This window comes from Thalassophryne amazonica, chromosome 14, assembly GCF_902500255.1.
Source record: "Thalassophryne amazonica chromosome 14, fThaAma1.1, whole genome shotgun sequence".
NCBI lineage: Eukaryota > Metazoa > Chordata > Actinopteri > Batrachoidiformes > Batrachoididae > Thalassophryne > Thalassophryne amazonica.
Window position 1 is genome coordinate 77300449 of NC_047116.1, and position 14906 is coordinate 77315354.

Below are 14906 nucleotides of genomic sequence, written 5' to 3' on the forward strand. Positions count from 1 at the left end.
TAGAAGTTAATAACAAATCTGACTCAAGTCACTGAACCTTCTCACACATTTGCAGATATGTTAGTTAGTGTGGTGAAGGCAGCAGGAGTAGCAGTGTGACAGTATACAAATAATGAATGTTTATGAGTTCAATGGTACGAATATTTCATGATGTGAAAGCTGGAACATATCATTCAACGATGCAAAGCCGAGTTGAATGGTATGTTCCAGCTTTCACCGAATTATATATTCGTTTCATAGAAAGAATGTAAAAACATTCATTTGTTTTATATAATGGCTAAAATAGATCCTTGTCATTTGATATTTTATTCATTTATAAACAACAGAAAACGGACTTACATTTTGGCGTTCCACTGCTGCTAAAATCCAAATTGTAACGTGTAGTCCAGTGATGCTGTGCACTGACTTCGGACTTCCTTAAAAAAAAAGACTGTGTAGTTCCTCAGTCCAGCCAAAAATCACATCAGCTTTTCTTGAACAGTTCTTCATGCATCCAGACAGCTTACAGCAGACTGGATTTTGTGTGTGTGTGTATATGTGTGTGTTACAAGAATTAGCAGCGGCAGTTAGCTCAATCAAATCATCATGTCGTTGTCCCCCACGCGCACACGCACACACACGCAACCAGGTCGGCGCTTATGCGCGCGTGTACTACCAAAAAAAGACTGTGGACATCCTCAGTGCAGTGGAAAAAAAATCACATCAGAAATGAGTCCAGCTTTTCATTCTTTCTTCCTGTTAACAGCCTCCAGACAGCACAGTGGATTTGTTTTATGTGTGCATCTACGCGCACGTTGTGTGTGTGTGTGTGTGTGTGTGTGTGTGCGTGCACACGCATGTGTGGGCGCGCATTCATATGCGTGCACGAGCACGTGGGCACGTGTACATGCGCGTACAGGAGCATGTGTGCGCACATGTACGTGCATGATCACGTGTGCGTGAGCACGTGTGCACAAAGACGTGCGTGTGTGTGTGTGTGTGTGTGTGCAGAGTGCAATGGTACCAAACGTACAGAACCAAATTTGCACTCTAAATGGAACCAAGTTGCACTCTAAATGCAATGCAACACAAATGGGATGATCCATGTCACATGACATACAAAGCACCAATCAAATGACAAGGATCCACTCAGCTGTCACATCACCAACTATCACCAACTACAGCCAGATTTGACCTCCTTCATCCTCATCTCTTCTTGCTGCTTCGCTGTGTGAATTTCCTGATATCCATCTACAGGGGTCATTAATAATGTTTTTGTCAGTATAAGAACACTGGTCTTATTTAAAACTTGCTTTCCTCATGTCTGTGTTGTCTTACTACGCATCAATTCTAAACATCGATTTCTATTTAATCCACTAGATGTCGGGTGCAGCCTGTGAGCGGTTGCCAGGCAGCCACCATCTTGCTTAGTGTAATTTCACGTTGTCAGGCGTTGGATTAAATAGAAATCGATGAGGTGCTTACTTAAACTTGGGTTAAAGTGATCTGAAAATGCTGTTGGGGTGCAGCGACAAGCTGACAAAGGACTGTGGAGAGAGCTTTTGTAAGTCAGTATTATATGTAATATTAATGATGTGGGGAAATGACTGAAATTGCTGAATAAAGGTTAGAAAATTATTCATTTTTTGTGTCAATCTGTATTCTGTAAAGTAGTGACTTCAGTTTTACTGCCTGAATTCTTTGTGGTGATAAATATCTCACCATTCGTTTAGCAATTCAGTAGTCTCACTTTCATAAGTCTCAGTTTATCATTTTAATTAGCCTCAGGTTTTTTCTTCACATGAGGTTTTCCATCCTGAGATATTCCGTAGAAGCAAATTCATGGAATGGAAATGCCTTTTCTCTCAATTTGGTGGGTCACATGACAGTCGCTTTGACATTGTATATTTTACTAAATGGTAAATGGACTGCATTTATATAGCGCTTTTCCATCTGCATCAGACGCTCAAAGCACTTTACAATTATGCCTCACATTCACCCCGATGTCAGGGTGCTGCCATACAAGGCACTCACTACACACCGGGAGCAATAGGGGATTAAAGGCCTTGCCCAAGGGCCCTTAGTGATTTTCCAGTCAGGTGGGGATTTGAACCCATCATCTTCTGGACTCAAGCCCAACACCTTAACCACTAGAACATCACCTCCCCTGACTAATACTTACTCTACTTACTAATATAAGAATATACACGAATGAGATTAATTTGTCTCTGATATACTGAATATTCCAGTCTAGTGTTTTCAGATTTCTTTCAACTTGGTCCAGAAATGATTGAATAATCTTACTTTCACCCTATGTGGCTGTTTCATTTTATTTTTTTTATTTGAAATTTTCGCAGAGAAGCGCTCTGTAAAAGGCAGTGCCCCAGGTGGGTTAACAGCCATCTTTAATATTAATATCTTTAATATGATGCGAGCGCACAAAGCTTTTACTTTCATCCCTGATTATTTCCCATCTTTAACTTAACTTCATAAAGAAATTAATTAAGGATCAACCTAATATCTCGTGTCGTGGCAGACATAGTGTGTTTGATGAACTGATGGTAATATTCTCTATCTTGCTTCATAACATCTGGACTGGGACTAACAAATTCATTCAAGTCTATTATATAAATAGTCTGATTCTCTTCTGTATTTGTTTTGACAAATATTGGCTGTACAAATGTGGGACAGCGTTTGAATAAATGTAACAGCACAGAAAATGCAGATTTATGGTGAAACGCGCTCTTGAAAACATTGATCATGTCCATTGATTTCTAGAGCCATACTGAATTGCAGCTTCATTTTATATTTAATTTTTTTATAATTTCTTTGCATCATGTTGAATCGCATCGTATTGTACCAAATCGCATCTTATTGTACTAAATCGCATCATATCGCACCAAATCGCATCGTATTGCACCAAATTGCACCAAATCGCATCATATTGTACCAAATCGCATTGTGAGGAATTGAATTGCCATCAAATGCATATTCATATCAAATTGCATCGAATCGGGAACAGGGGTGAATTGTATCGTATCATAACATCAGTATCGTCATGTATCGGAAGATGTAATGTATCGCCGGTACTGTATTGAGATGCGTATTGAATTGTTGTCAGTGATGAGATTCACATCACTAGTAGAGAGATGTGTGCCTTTCCAACTCATTTCCAATCAACTGAATTTACCCCAGGTGGACTCCAATTAAGCTATGAAGCATCTCAAGGATGATGAGTGGAAACAAGATGCACCTGAGCTCAATTTTGAGGTGATTTCTTAGTTTTTTTTATTTTTAATTAATTTGCAAAAAAATAAAATAAAATAAAATAAAAACAACAACAAAAACAAACAAACAAAAAACTCTTTTAATCACATTGTCATTATGTGGTCTTGTGTGTTGAACCTTGAGGGAAAAAAAAAGAAGAATTTAATCAATTTGGGAATAAGGTTGAAACATAAAACATAACAAATGTGAAGCACTGTGAATACTTTCCAGATGCACTGTATGTTACTCTGGGGCAGGTCCAGGCAGGGAAGAGTGTGAGAGTGATGTCAAAGTTCAGCTGCATGCAACTGAATCCATGTGTCACACTGAGAAAAATTGGTGTTTTTTCCATGGTAAAATTTCAGTTCAGATTTTGTGTACTGAACACAAAATGACTTAATTAGCTGAAGTTGTTTCAGAGAAGCAATCAGTGACAGCTTTAAATTCTACAGAATCTACTGCCCCCTGTAGGCAGTCCATTTCCAACAACAGTAACCGTCAGTGTAGTTCTCTGTAAGTAAGTCCCTTCGGCTGCTCCCTTGTTTGCACTCGGGGTCGCCACAGCAAATCCAAGGTGGATTTGGCACAGGTTTTACGCCGGATGCCCTTCCTGACGCAACTCCACATTACATGGAGAAATGTGGCAGGGGTGGGATTTGAACCCAGAACCTTCCGAACTGAAACCAAGCGCATTAACCACTTGGCCACCACCCCTGCCAATGTAGTTCTCTGTATAGTAGTGAAATATATGTTTGCATTTACAAAATAGTGTAATTCAGTATTTCCTTTAAACTGTATTCTGCTTATATACTATATTTTATAGTATATAATAAATATATTTTCTCTCTAAGACTGAATAACTGCTGTGAGCCCCCCCCCCCCCCCCCAAAAAAAACACACACAAAAAAAACAAAAATCCTGAGTTGAGCAGAGGATGATGACTGCATGAGTTTACAGGCAGGGCTGCGTCAGAACAGTAACTGCAAGTTTGGCAGTGATCAGGAATGTAGGACCTCATTCCAGTTGTCCCTCCAGTCTTTCGTCTGAACTTTCCACACAGATGACTCCTGAAATACCAGAAAGTCAGCTGTGTGTGAGGGAGGAAGAGGCACAAAGGTAGAAGAAAAGTGTTTTCAGCTGGTTCCTGCTCTCGGTTAACACATCTTATGGCTCTCAGTCACACTGAACTGATGTCAGTTAAGTCTGGATCTGATTTCACTGTTTGCTCCTCTGTTACATCACACTCTGTTTGTGTGTTCGGCAGTCATGGGCCTACGTCCGTCACTGGGAAACTTTGTGGCTTTTCTCTACCTCTATGGGATCTGTGGAGGATCAATACCAGGTGAGTTGATCTGAATCTGGTGACTTGAATAAGTCACACTGTTTTCTTGTAAAACCCCATTAAACTTAACCTTTAAACACAAAAGTAGTGCTGCTGCTTTTGCAATATTGTACTTAATTCACTGAAATTAATTTTAAATTGAATTTCATTCATAATCATTTTGGAATAATCATATCATCAATTTATCAATTTTATTTATATAGCGCCAAATCACAACAAACAGTTGCCCCAAGGCGCTTTATATTGTAAGGCCATCAATTTTCAATACCCTAGTACTCCAACAGGGGGATGGAGCCTAACTCAGCAGTCATAGGGCGTGAGGTGAGGGACGCCCTGGACAGGACATCAGACCATCACATACTGACAAACAAACACATAATCATAATATCATATTATGTAATCATATTTGAAGAACTTCATCTGACTTGTACAGGAGCTCTTTGTTGACCTCTCATGGGAGTTGGTGAAACTGCAGCATGTTCAAATTTTTTAAAACAATTTTATCTGTTTATTGTTTTAATTGAACCCAAAACAAGTACACATTGTAAGTTCAATTTTACAAAGATAACATTAGAGGACTGTATGTTAGGGGGAAATATAGAGGTGTTAAACAATGACAGAGTTTAAATAAGGACTTGTTTTAACTGATTTGTGGTTTATAGAAGTGTAAATCAGAATCAGAATCAGAAAGGTTTTATTGCTAAATGAGTGAACAAGTTCACAACATTAGGAAATTGCTGCAGTTCTTGGTGGTAGCATAAAAGACCAAAAAAATAAATAAATAAATAAAACTGAGCAGTAAAACAAGTAATATATAATAAAACTTATAAAAATAAATAAATAAATAAAAAACATATTTCCTTTATAAAAACAGGAATTTGGTTTTATGTTAAGAAAATTTGCCTTTATCAATCTGAACAAGTTAGAGGTTTGTGAGAACTGATTTGTATTTGTTATGCTGATAGAAGCCAAATAATATTTGATTCTAAAATAAATGTAAGTGTTCAGAAATATGGTCATGAATGTTAGAACCAAAATAAGTCAATAATGGTTGTCCCTTCTGCTGCTCCCATTTTGTGTTCGGGGTCACCACAGCGGATACAACCAGATCCGCATCGATATTGGCACAGGTTTTACGCCGGATTCCCTTTCTGACGCAACTCCAGTCTAACCTGGAGAAACACACACAGCCGCTGGTGTTCCAAAGTGGTCTCCCATCCAAGTACTAACCAGGTCCCGCACAGCTTAGCTTCTGAGATCTGACGGGATCAGGCGGACACAGAGCAGATCGGCTGCAAAGTAAGTCAATAATTAATTATGGAATTTCATCCTCAGAAGGTGCAGTTTGTAGGAATATCTGCTTTGAGCTTTTTGAGATATTTTTTTCATCAGCTAAACATAATGAATTAACTCTTGTTTAACTTTGTTGTGGATTAAATTGTTATGTGTCGGACGCAGGCGGAGAACCGACCAGCGTTTGAAGGACCCAAGCATAAAATAAGCAGAGCATGGTACAAAGGATAACAGAATTTAATAACATAACAGTGACGTGCAGAACAATAACAAATAAGTGCGCGATCTGGCGAGGTGGAATTACGGTGCGCTCCCAGCAGCACAAACGGTCCGGAGCCAGAACAGTTCGGACCCAAGGACCCCGCCGACACCCCCCAGGTGGCCGCGACCAACCGAGTCTGTGAAAGAAGAAACCATCATGTGAGTCCACCACTCCACACACAGAGAGACCACTCAAAGGTGTACATAAACAGCAAACACTTCCTGGCTTAATTACCAATCAGCTTCCCACCCTGCAGGCATGGAACACCCAGTTCAATTCTCCACTGCAGTGGAAGCTGATTAAACGACTAACATAACAGCTCAATATAATAAGGTGTGAGGGACACCACATTTACTGACTGTACTCATGTTAGTCACAAAACCTAAAGTACCTCAGGAAGTGTGCGGACGAGCGTGAGACCTCACCCCTTCCTCTTTCACAGACCATGGCATCAAACCTGGTACGGTCTCTGCATCCATAATGATGAGATGGCTCTCTAGACGACGATCTCACCTGTCTGGTCACAAGGTCGAGTCTCTGGCCAATACACACTGTGTACTCTAGACTTAAATGCAACCATGCCCCAATCCATAAAGATGCACCACAGCTGTGAGTCCTGACGAGCTGCACATGACCAGCCTCAGGTGATCAGGGTGAGGTCCTAATTAACTCAGCCACACAACCACTCAGTCCTGAACGCATGCCACCTGGAAGGAAAAACAAAAGACAGAACAGAAGACAGAAACAAAAGGCAGCCAGGCACGCCAGCCATACAACAGCACCCCACCCTCATGGGAAGCCTCCCGGCGACCACACAAACCTGGCCCAGGAAAAACACCCCCCTCCAGGGACCATGGCTGGAAACAGTATCTGCATTCATCTTCCAACTGAATCTTCATTTAACAGAACTATTGACGTCATCTCCTCTGACTGCATCTTTGCCTTTGTTTCTGTCATTCAATTTGCACAGGTGTGGCCAGGAGTTCTTGAACCTGTGCGGTCAGCCTTTGTCCAACCTTGTTTAAAGTCTAATTAGTCATAAAACAAAAAAGACAAACACAAACAACCAAACCACCCCCCCCCCCTCCCCAGAGGACCGTCCCATCAAACCCCGGGAAGAGGAGAAAAGAAAAACACAACCCAAACTTAAGTTTGCAAACAAAAAAACACTAACACCCCCCCCCGGACGACATTTAGGGACCAACACCCCCCAGAGGACATCCCGCCAGCTCCAGGAGTAATAACCACAGCCGAGGTCCCTCTGGGATCCAAAGTCACCCACGGGGACTCCCAGCGCCTCCCAGAGGACCGTTCCATCAAACCCCAGGAGACGCCCCCCCTCATGACTAACGGACCCAGCCCCGGCCGTCTATGGCTAGATGGACCCACAGCCCTTTCCCCCCCAGAGGACACCACAGTCACACCCTGAGGGCGGAAACTGGGGGGAAAAAACAAAAGAAAAAAAAACATACAAACAAAACAACCCCAACCCCACCCCCTCGGCACAGTGGAAACTGGAAGTACGTCCAGTGTCACCAACCACGACTATACCCCAGAAGTCAACCGGGAGGAGTGGAACAGCGGTAATGGCAGACGGCACAAAACGGCGCCAGCCCTCCGACTTCCAAACCAGCCACCAGCTGCGGGTATATTCCACTGCACCAAACCTCAGCTACGCCGATGGCATACGGCTCAAAGGCGCGCTGAAGCCGGAGGTGGAACAGGGAATCAACAAAAAAAAAACAACACCCCGAACCCCCCCCTCCCAGGTGCAGAGGTTACCTGGGAAACGCCCAGCATAACCAAACTGCACCACTCCAGCAACGCCGACGGCCTACGGCTCACACGGCTGGAGCCAGAGGAGAAGAGAGGGCACAACAAAAACAAAAAAAAAACAAAGAAAAAAGAAAAAACAACCCAATTCCCCCCCATCACCCCCCAGAGGACCGTCCCATCAAACCCTGGGAGGTGAAACCAAAAGAAATAAAAAGAAAGACTAACAGACCAACACAAGGTCACCTGAGTCCTGTCCATACTCCAGACAGCCTGCAGGGTCATGACCCCAGAACACTAATGGTGTAAAACATCCCACACAAAAACCAACTCAAAAAACACCCACAAAAAATGAACCAACACAAAACTAATAAGTGATTTATACCGTCAAGCTCAAACAAATGGAACACACCTGTTCCACCTTAAGAACTATGATGGTAATGTGACTCAGTCACCAACAGAGGGAGCCAAAGTGCTAAAAATAAAAAACCCCTTTGGTAACCGAGAAAACAACTCATGCTGCTTTCCCTGTGCGCAGCTACGTGTAACACACAACCACAATGTGCCTCAACTAAATTGCGCCGGAGCTGACACAACAGACGCAGTAGTTATCTTCACCCGGGGAAACGGGGCTACAACTGTAACACAGGAAGCACAGCGACCCGTGCCACAGAACTCCGCCGTGCACGTTCACCCATTAAAGACACACTCATGCAGCTCCCGTTTTACCTCTTATCCGGTCAGAGTGTGACACGAAGCCGTCGCTATTCACACTCCACAACAACCCACGGATAAGGTAACACCACAAGAACACGGCTGCAAGAGAGCTCAAATCACTGTTCAATAATGGGTTCTCCGACATGCACCATCCGGGCGGAGAGCACCCGCAACTGATCCGGATAACTTCTGACGTCTGCTGCCGCCTTCCCGGCACAGTACCGCCTCTGCTACCGCTGGGTCCGTGATGTATTGGCCAGAGACTACTGTTATGTGTCGGACGCAGGCGGAGAACCGACCAGTGTTTGAAGGACCCAAGCATAAAATAAGCAGAGCACGGTACAAAGGATAACAGAATTTAATAACATAACAGTGACGTGCAGAACAATAACAAATAAGTGCACGGTCTGGCGAGGTGGAATTACGGTGCACTCCCAGCAGCACAAACGGTCTGGAGCCAGAACAGTTCGGACCCAAGGACCCCGCCGACACCCCCCAGGTGGCCGCGACCAACCGAGTCTGTGAAAGAAGAAACCATCATGTGAGTCCACCACTCCACACACAGAGAGACCACTCAAAGGTGTACATAAACAGCAAACACTTCCTGGCTTAATTACCAATCAGCTTCCCACCCTGCAGGCATGGAACACCCAGTTCAATTCTCCACTGCAGTGGAAGCTGATTAAACGACTAACATAACAGCTCAATATAATAAGGTGTGAGGGACACCACATTTACTGACTGTACTCATGTTAGTCACAAAACCTAAAGTACCTCAGGAAGTGTGCTGACGAGCGTGAGACCTCACCCCCTCCTCTTTCACAGACCATGGCATCAAACCTGGTATGGTCTCTGCATCCATGATGATGAGATGGCTCTCTAGACGACGATCTCACCCGTCTGGTCACAAGGTCGAGTCTCTGGCCAATACACACTGTGTACTCCAGACTTAAATGCAACCATGCCCCAATCCATAAAGATACACCACAGCTGTGAGTCCTGACGAGCTGCACATGACCAGCCTCAGGTGATCAGGGTGAGGTCCTAATTAACTCAGCCACACAGCCACTCAGTCCTGAACGCATGCCACCTGGAAGGAAAAACAAAAGACAGAACAGAAGACAGAAACAAAAGGCAGCCAGGCACGCCAGCCATACAACATAAATGGTAGATTGGGATGGAGCCAGACTTTCCTCCATGAGACACTATCGACAAATCAATTCCAGTATGAGGTGACAATGGAAATGTAATGATATCTTGTGACAAAAAGGATTTTATCAAATTTATCATGAATGTGGGGGAGCAAATTAAAACATAGTGTCGTAACAGGAGAATGTAATCAGCAAGTATGGACAGCTATTAAATCAAACCTCATTAAACGTAATTTAAAAAGGCGATCTCAGTGATGTGTCTTCATCACATTAAATGAACCATTCTGCATCGTTTTACTCATCATCTGTGCTTCCCAGCTGTTTCTGCACCATTAATAAAACCTCTCCGTCCAGTAAAGTACAGCCTCTTTCCTTCCTATCGAGCCTTTTTTTTATGTTGAGCCACAATGTCTGTCAACATTCTCCATCCTTCTTAACCTTCAACCAACCAATCTATTTTAGCAACTATGACGCGTGATTGATACGCTTTGAGCCTGATCCAGAAAAAGTCGGGCATGGTTCACCATCTTTTGCATTCTGAGAAATCCAGCATTTCTCAACAAGGTGCGAAGTTTTGACTCATTGGGTGCAGTGTTGTTTTATTACACTTTACTTGCTTCAACAGTGAAGTAAAACTCTACAACATCAACGTCTGTGCACTGAAAACACAGTACAATGCGTTTTACTCCGCCAGCATCTTACCACCTCCTGCATGTTCTGAATCACTGTTTCTAAATTAAATATAATTTATGTTATTATGACATCACTGCAGTGGCGGCTGGTGAAAAACAGTCTTGGTGGGGCTGCTGTGCCAATAGATTCCCTTGCCTTGTCCAGTATAGGCATTCAAGTGAATAGTCGGAAAATTACTACAATTCCACAATAATCATTTCATGTCCTTCTCAAAATCTGCAGTTTTACAGATAAAGTTAACCATTTACAGCTATATTAGGCCCCATTTCCACTTTGGAAAGGAACAGTATCAAATACAACACTCAAGTTCTTGAGCAAAGAACATTTCACCATTTGACACCAATTACACACATAGTACACCAAACTGTACTGCACTGCCATTATCTTCAGACAAACAGATCCTGGGGTTCACAATGACACCGACCTTAACAAAATAGAAAATATCACCAAATTTACACTCTTTCAAAATATGGAAAAAATTCTTCAATTGACAAAAGAACATTATGTACATACTACAGTGTTCACACCACCTTCAGAGAGAGAGAGAGAGAGAGAGAGAGAGAGAGAGAGAGAGAGAGAGAGAGCGAGAGAGAGAGAGAGAGAGAGAGAGAAAATGTTTGTGTGTGTGTGTGTGTGTGAGAGAAAGCGAGAAAGAAAGAGAGAGAAAGTGTTCGTGTGTGAGAGAGAGAGTGTGTGTGTGAGAGAGAGAGAGAGAGTGTGTGTGTGTGTGTGTGTGAGAGAGAGAGAGAGAGTGTGTGTGTGTGAGAGAGAGAGAGTGTGTGTGTGTGTGTGTGTGTTGTGAGAGAGAGAGAGTGTGTGAGAGTGAGAGAGAGAGTGTGTGTGTGTGTGAGAGAGAGAGAGAGAGAGTGTGTGAGAGTGAGAGAGAGAGTGTGTGTATGTGTGAGAGAGAGAGTGTGTGAGAGTGAGAGAGAGAGAGAGAGAGAGTGTGTGTGTGTGTGTGTGTGTGTGTGTGTGTGTGGTGTGTGAGAGAGAGAGAGCGAGAGAAAATCAAGGTAATATTTTGCATGAACATTACTGAGTGGAATGGAGGCAAACTAAAGAAGCTTGAAAAACTTAAATTAAATAACTTGACTAACTAATAACACCAAAACCTTTAAATTAAATTGGTTAAAATTAATTAACAGTGTAGAGGACAAAGAAAATTAAGTATACAAAACCACTTAATTAAATGCGTTGCTAAACTTGGGTTTGTCTGACTATAAGTGTCTTGTGTGTACTCAGTGGCTGAGTTAGAATTTCTTTAAAAAACATGCAAATTGCTATTTTAGGGTTTTGTTTTGTTTTTAAACTGAGCAAATAATTTGTTTTAGAGTGTGGAATACTCCAAAGAATATGTCACTTCTGTGAACTGATCCTCATAACGTGTAAAGTGAAATCAAAATACCAGCAAGGCTGCAGCTTTGAACACTGTTACAAACAGCCCCGGCCTCCCCTATCACCATTATAACTGGTCTGCTGTCCCAAAAAAGATCACAGCTTTGACCCCCTAAAACAAACAAAAAAAAAAACCCCATCACTCATTCGTTTTATCTTAAATTTTCATCCTCGTTTCCACACCAGGAGCAACATTCAGGAATAAATCCGAGCAGCTCGTCAGCTCACCAGCTGAGCTGAAGTGGATCCAGAGGAGTCAGTCCGCAGCTGGCAGAGGTGGATGCGCTCCTTTCCACCCCGCAGTAAAGAGCGCAGATCAGCAGCCTCCGTGACGTGTGCGCGCTGACAGTGTGAATGAAGCCTGACACGGTTTATAACGAGTCAGACAAACGTCTCTCCTCCAACCGGGACGTGCAACTGTCATTAAACCAGGAGAAAGATCTGATGTGCGGGGAGCCTCCAAAAGGCTCCCCGCCAAACTTTGGTGTCATTGATTTGATTAGTTTTGTCCCGTTTTAAACCTCCGAAGGGTTCTTCAACTTACTCCTGCAAAACACACGAGACAAAATAAAAATAAATAAATATAACCCAAACGTCGTCATCACCATCATCTCTTCCTGACTGACTGACAGCAGCAGCTGCAGCGTCACGTGTATCACTGACTGTAGCAATCTAACGTTCCCGCATTTTTGTAGCAAGGGCTAAAATTCCGGCGCCCCAAAGCCATTAATTTTGGCAATGTTGATTTGCCAAATATTTATTAATTTTCCCTAGCAACTACATACAATTGGTTATTTCGCTGCACTTCAAGGGCGCTTTGAATGAGCGCCCAAGACGAGGAATGATACGTTCTCTGCTTCTGTCGGTGGAAATGCACTGTTGAATGAGAGTCAGTTGGAGGAAGTGTTGTTTTAATCATTCATATTACATGTAGGCACATAGTATTAAGTAAAACTGACATTGATAATACTTTTTAAATATATATATATATTATGACTTTTCCCCTCCACATCTAGGAGGGCAGCGCCCTAGCGCCCCCTATGGGCCAGCCGCCACTGCATCACTGTAAGGTTTACTCTGATTAATTGTGTTCAGAAAAGTAGATACAACACCACAATAAAATTAATGTTGTTACCGTGGTTACACAAGAGGCTGCTTTAAAGGTCAAATCCTTGTTACTGCAGTGATTGCTTTTCCTAGAAATTAATTAAAGTTGAAGACTAACTTGACTGTTGCTAATTTTAGATAATTTTGGGATACAAGAAAATTTACAAGTCAATGAATTTCCCTCTTACAGTTTAGTAGACAATTCTGCAGCACAAAAATGGATATATCAATATATCAGGAGTCTTTCATTTTGTGATTCAAGCACAAAATTAGGCAAAATGGTACTTTTTGTCTACTTTTTGTATTAAAAAAGAAGCCATTAGCCACTTTATTTTTCAAGATAGTGACCATTTTTTCAAATGGTACCTGGAAATTCATATTTTGATTTATTTCAATGTTGTACCTGTTTAATATTGTACTGTGGTCTGGAGGGGACTTAAAATGAACATCAGGCAACATTGTCATACTTTGAGATGGACTGTATATGTCTTTAATAAGAGTACATGCATGCTGCAGAATGTGCACTAGTGTTTGGGATGTAAGGGGTTAGTATTAGAAATAGTATTTTTGCTTTTAAATTCAGCCCCGGCCTTTGGATGAACACTAGTCCTCACTGTTTGTCTAACTCTTGCCTGTTGGTCCGAGTAGTTGCTTGTGCACAGTAATGGCCACACCCCAATAAACCGCAGGCTAAACCAGGTAAAAGTGGCACACAGAGACATTCTCTGTGATGGAGTTTTCTTTGCTCCCATATCAATGCATAAAGACTGGAAACTTCCAGAATGGAATGTTGAACAAATGAAACAATGATGTCAACATTTTAACACCAATGTGGCCAATGGCTTTTTTGAAGAAAGTTACTTTTCAGAAGAATTTATATCAAATTTGGTGATTGTATCATCAACTGAACAATCTTCTTATTCTTATCTTCTTATCTTCTCTGCTCCTCCACTCCAGAGAACTGTACTAATGTTCCGCTCCAGATTGAGAAGGTCTTCTCTGTTCCTGGGCAAGTAGCCATGCTGAATAGTACCCTGGCATCTTCATATGTCTTCAATATCTCCACTATTCCATACAACATCACCTGGTACAGAGCAAAGACGGGCCAAGAGATGAGCAACCAGACAGGTCGCATCATCGTGCTGGCACAGACTCTGTGGATTCTTAACATAAAGATGGAAGATGATGGAGAATATGTGACCATCTTGAGGTACAGCAGCATGAGTGTAAATAGAAATGTGTGGTTGTGCTACAGGATGGATGACATTTCAAAATGATATAACCTCGGATCATACTATAATTTGAAAAAAAAATTGTTTGTGTGTTTGTTTGTTCCACTATGCCTCCAAATTGCTCAGACCAATTTACACCAAACTTTCTGTGTTCATGTAGGGTTAACCCAGAATTGCTCTTAATAAGTTTGTTTTGGCAGTAATCAAGGTCACTGCAGTCAAAGGTCAAAATAATTTTTCCACTCTGATTTGCACTAACCCTGATTTGAATGAATGAATGAATGAATGAGCTTATTTGGCACACACACACACACACACACACACACACACACCACAACACACACACACACACACACACACACCACACACACCACACACACACACACACACACACACACACACACACACACACACCACACACACACTTAAAAAATCTCTCAAAACAAAAAATGATATCAAAGGTCAGAAATTAATAAACATTCTGATTTGCAGTGAATGTAGCACACATATGGTGTTAGCTTCTGGAATTGCCCAGCAAGGACTGAATGCTTATAGTGGCTAGGGTTAGTGGGTAAGAACCATTTTCATGTTCATTCATAATTCACATAAACATAGAGACTCAATATGTTGGTGGGTGGGGGCGGGGGGGGGGGGGTGCCATGTTGGTGAAATGTCAAGCTTCCCTTCAGATGAAT

The 14906-nt window shown here is 42.2% G+C and overlaps 1 protein-coding gene across 1 annotated transcript in view; it reads left to right on the plus strand.

Moving 5' to 3' along the window:
• zmp:0000000936 (interleukin-1 receptor type 1) overlaps positions 1-14906 on the plus strand; it is a 130573-nt gene that overhangs the window by 72046 nt on the left and 43621 nt on the right. Inside the window, 2 exon segments of the mRNA XM_034186182.1 lie at positions 4511-4588; positions 13937-14189. Coding sequence (XP_034042073.1) covers positions 4513-4588; positions 13937-14189 — 329 coding nt within the window. The 5' untranslated portion in view covers positions 4511-4512.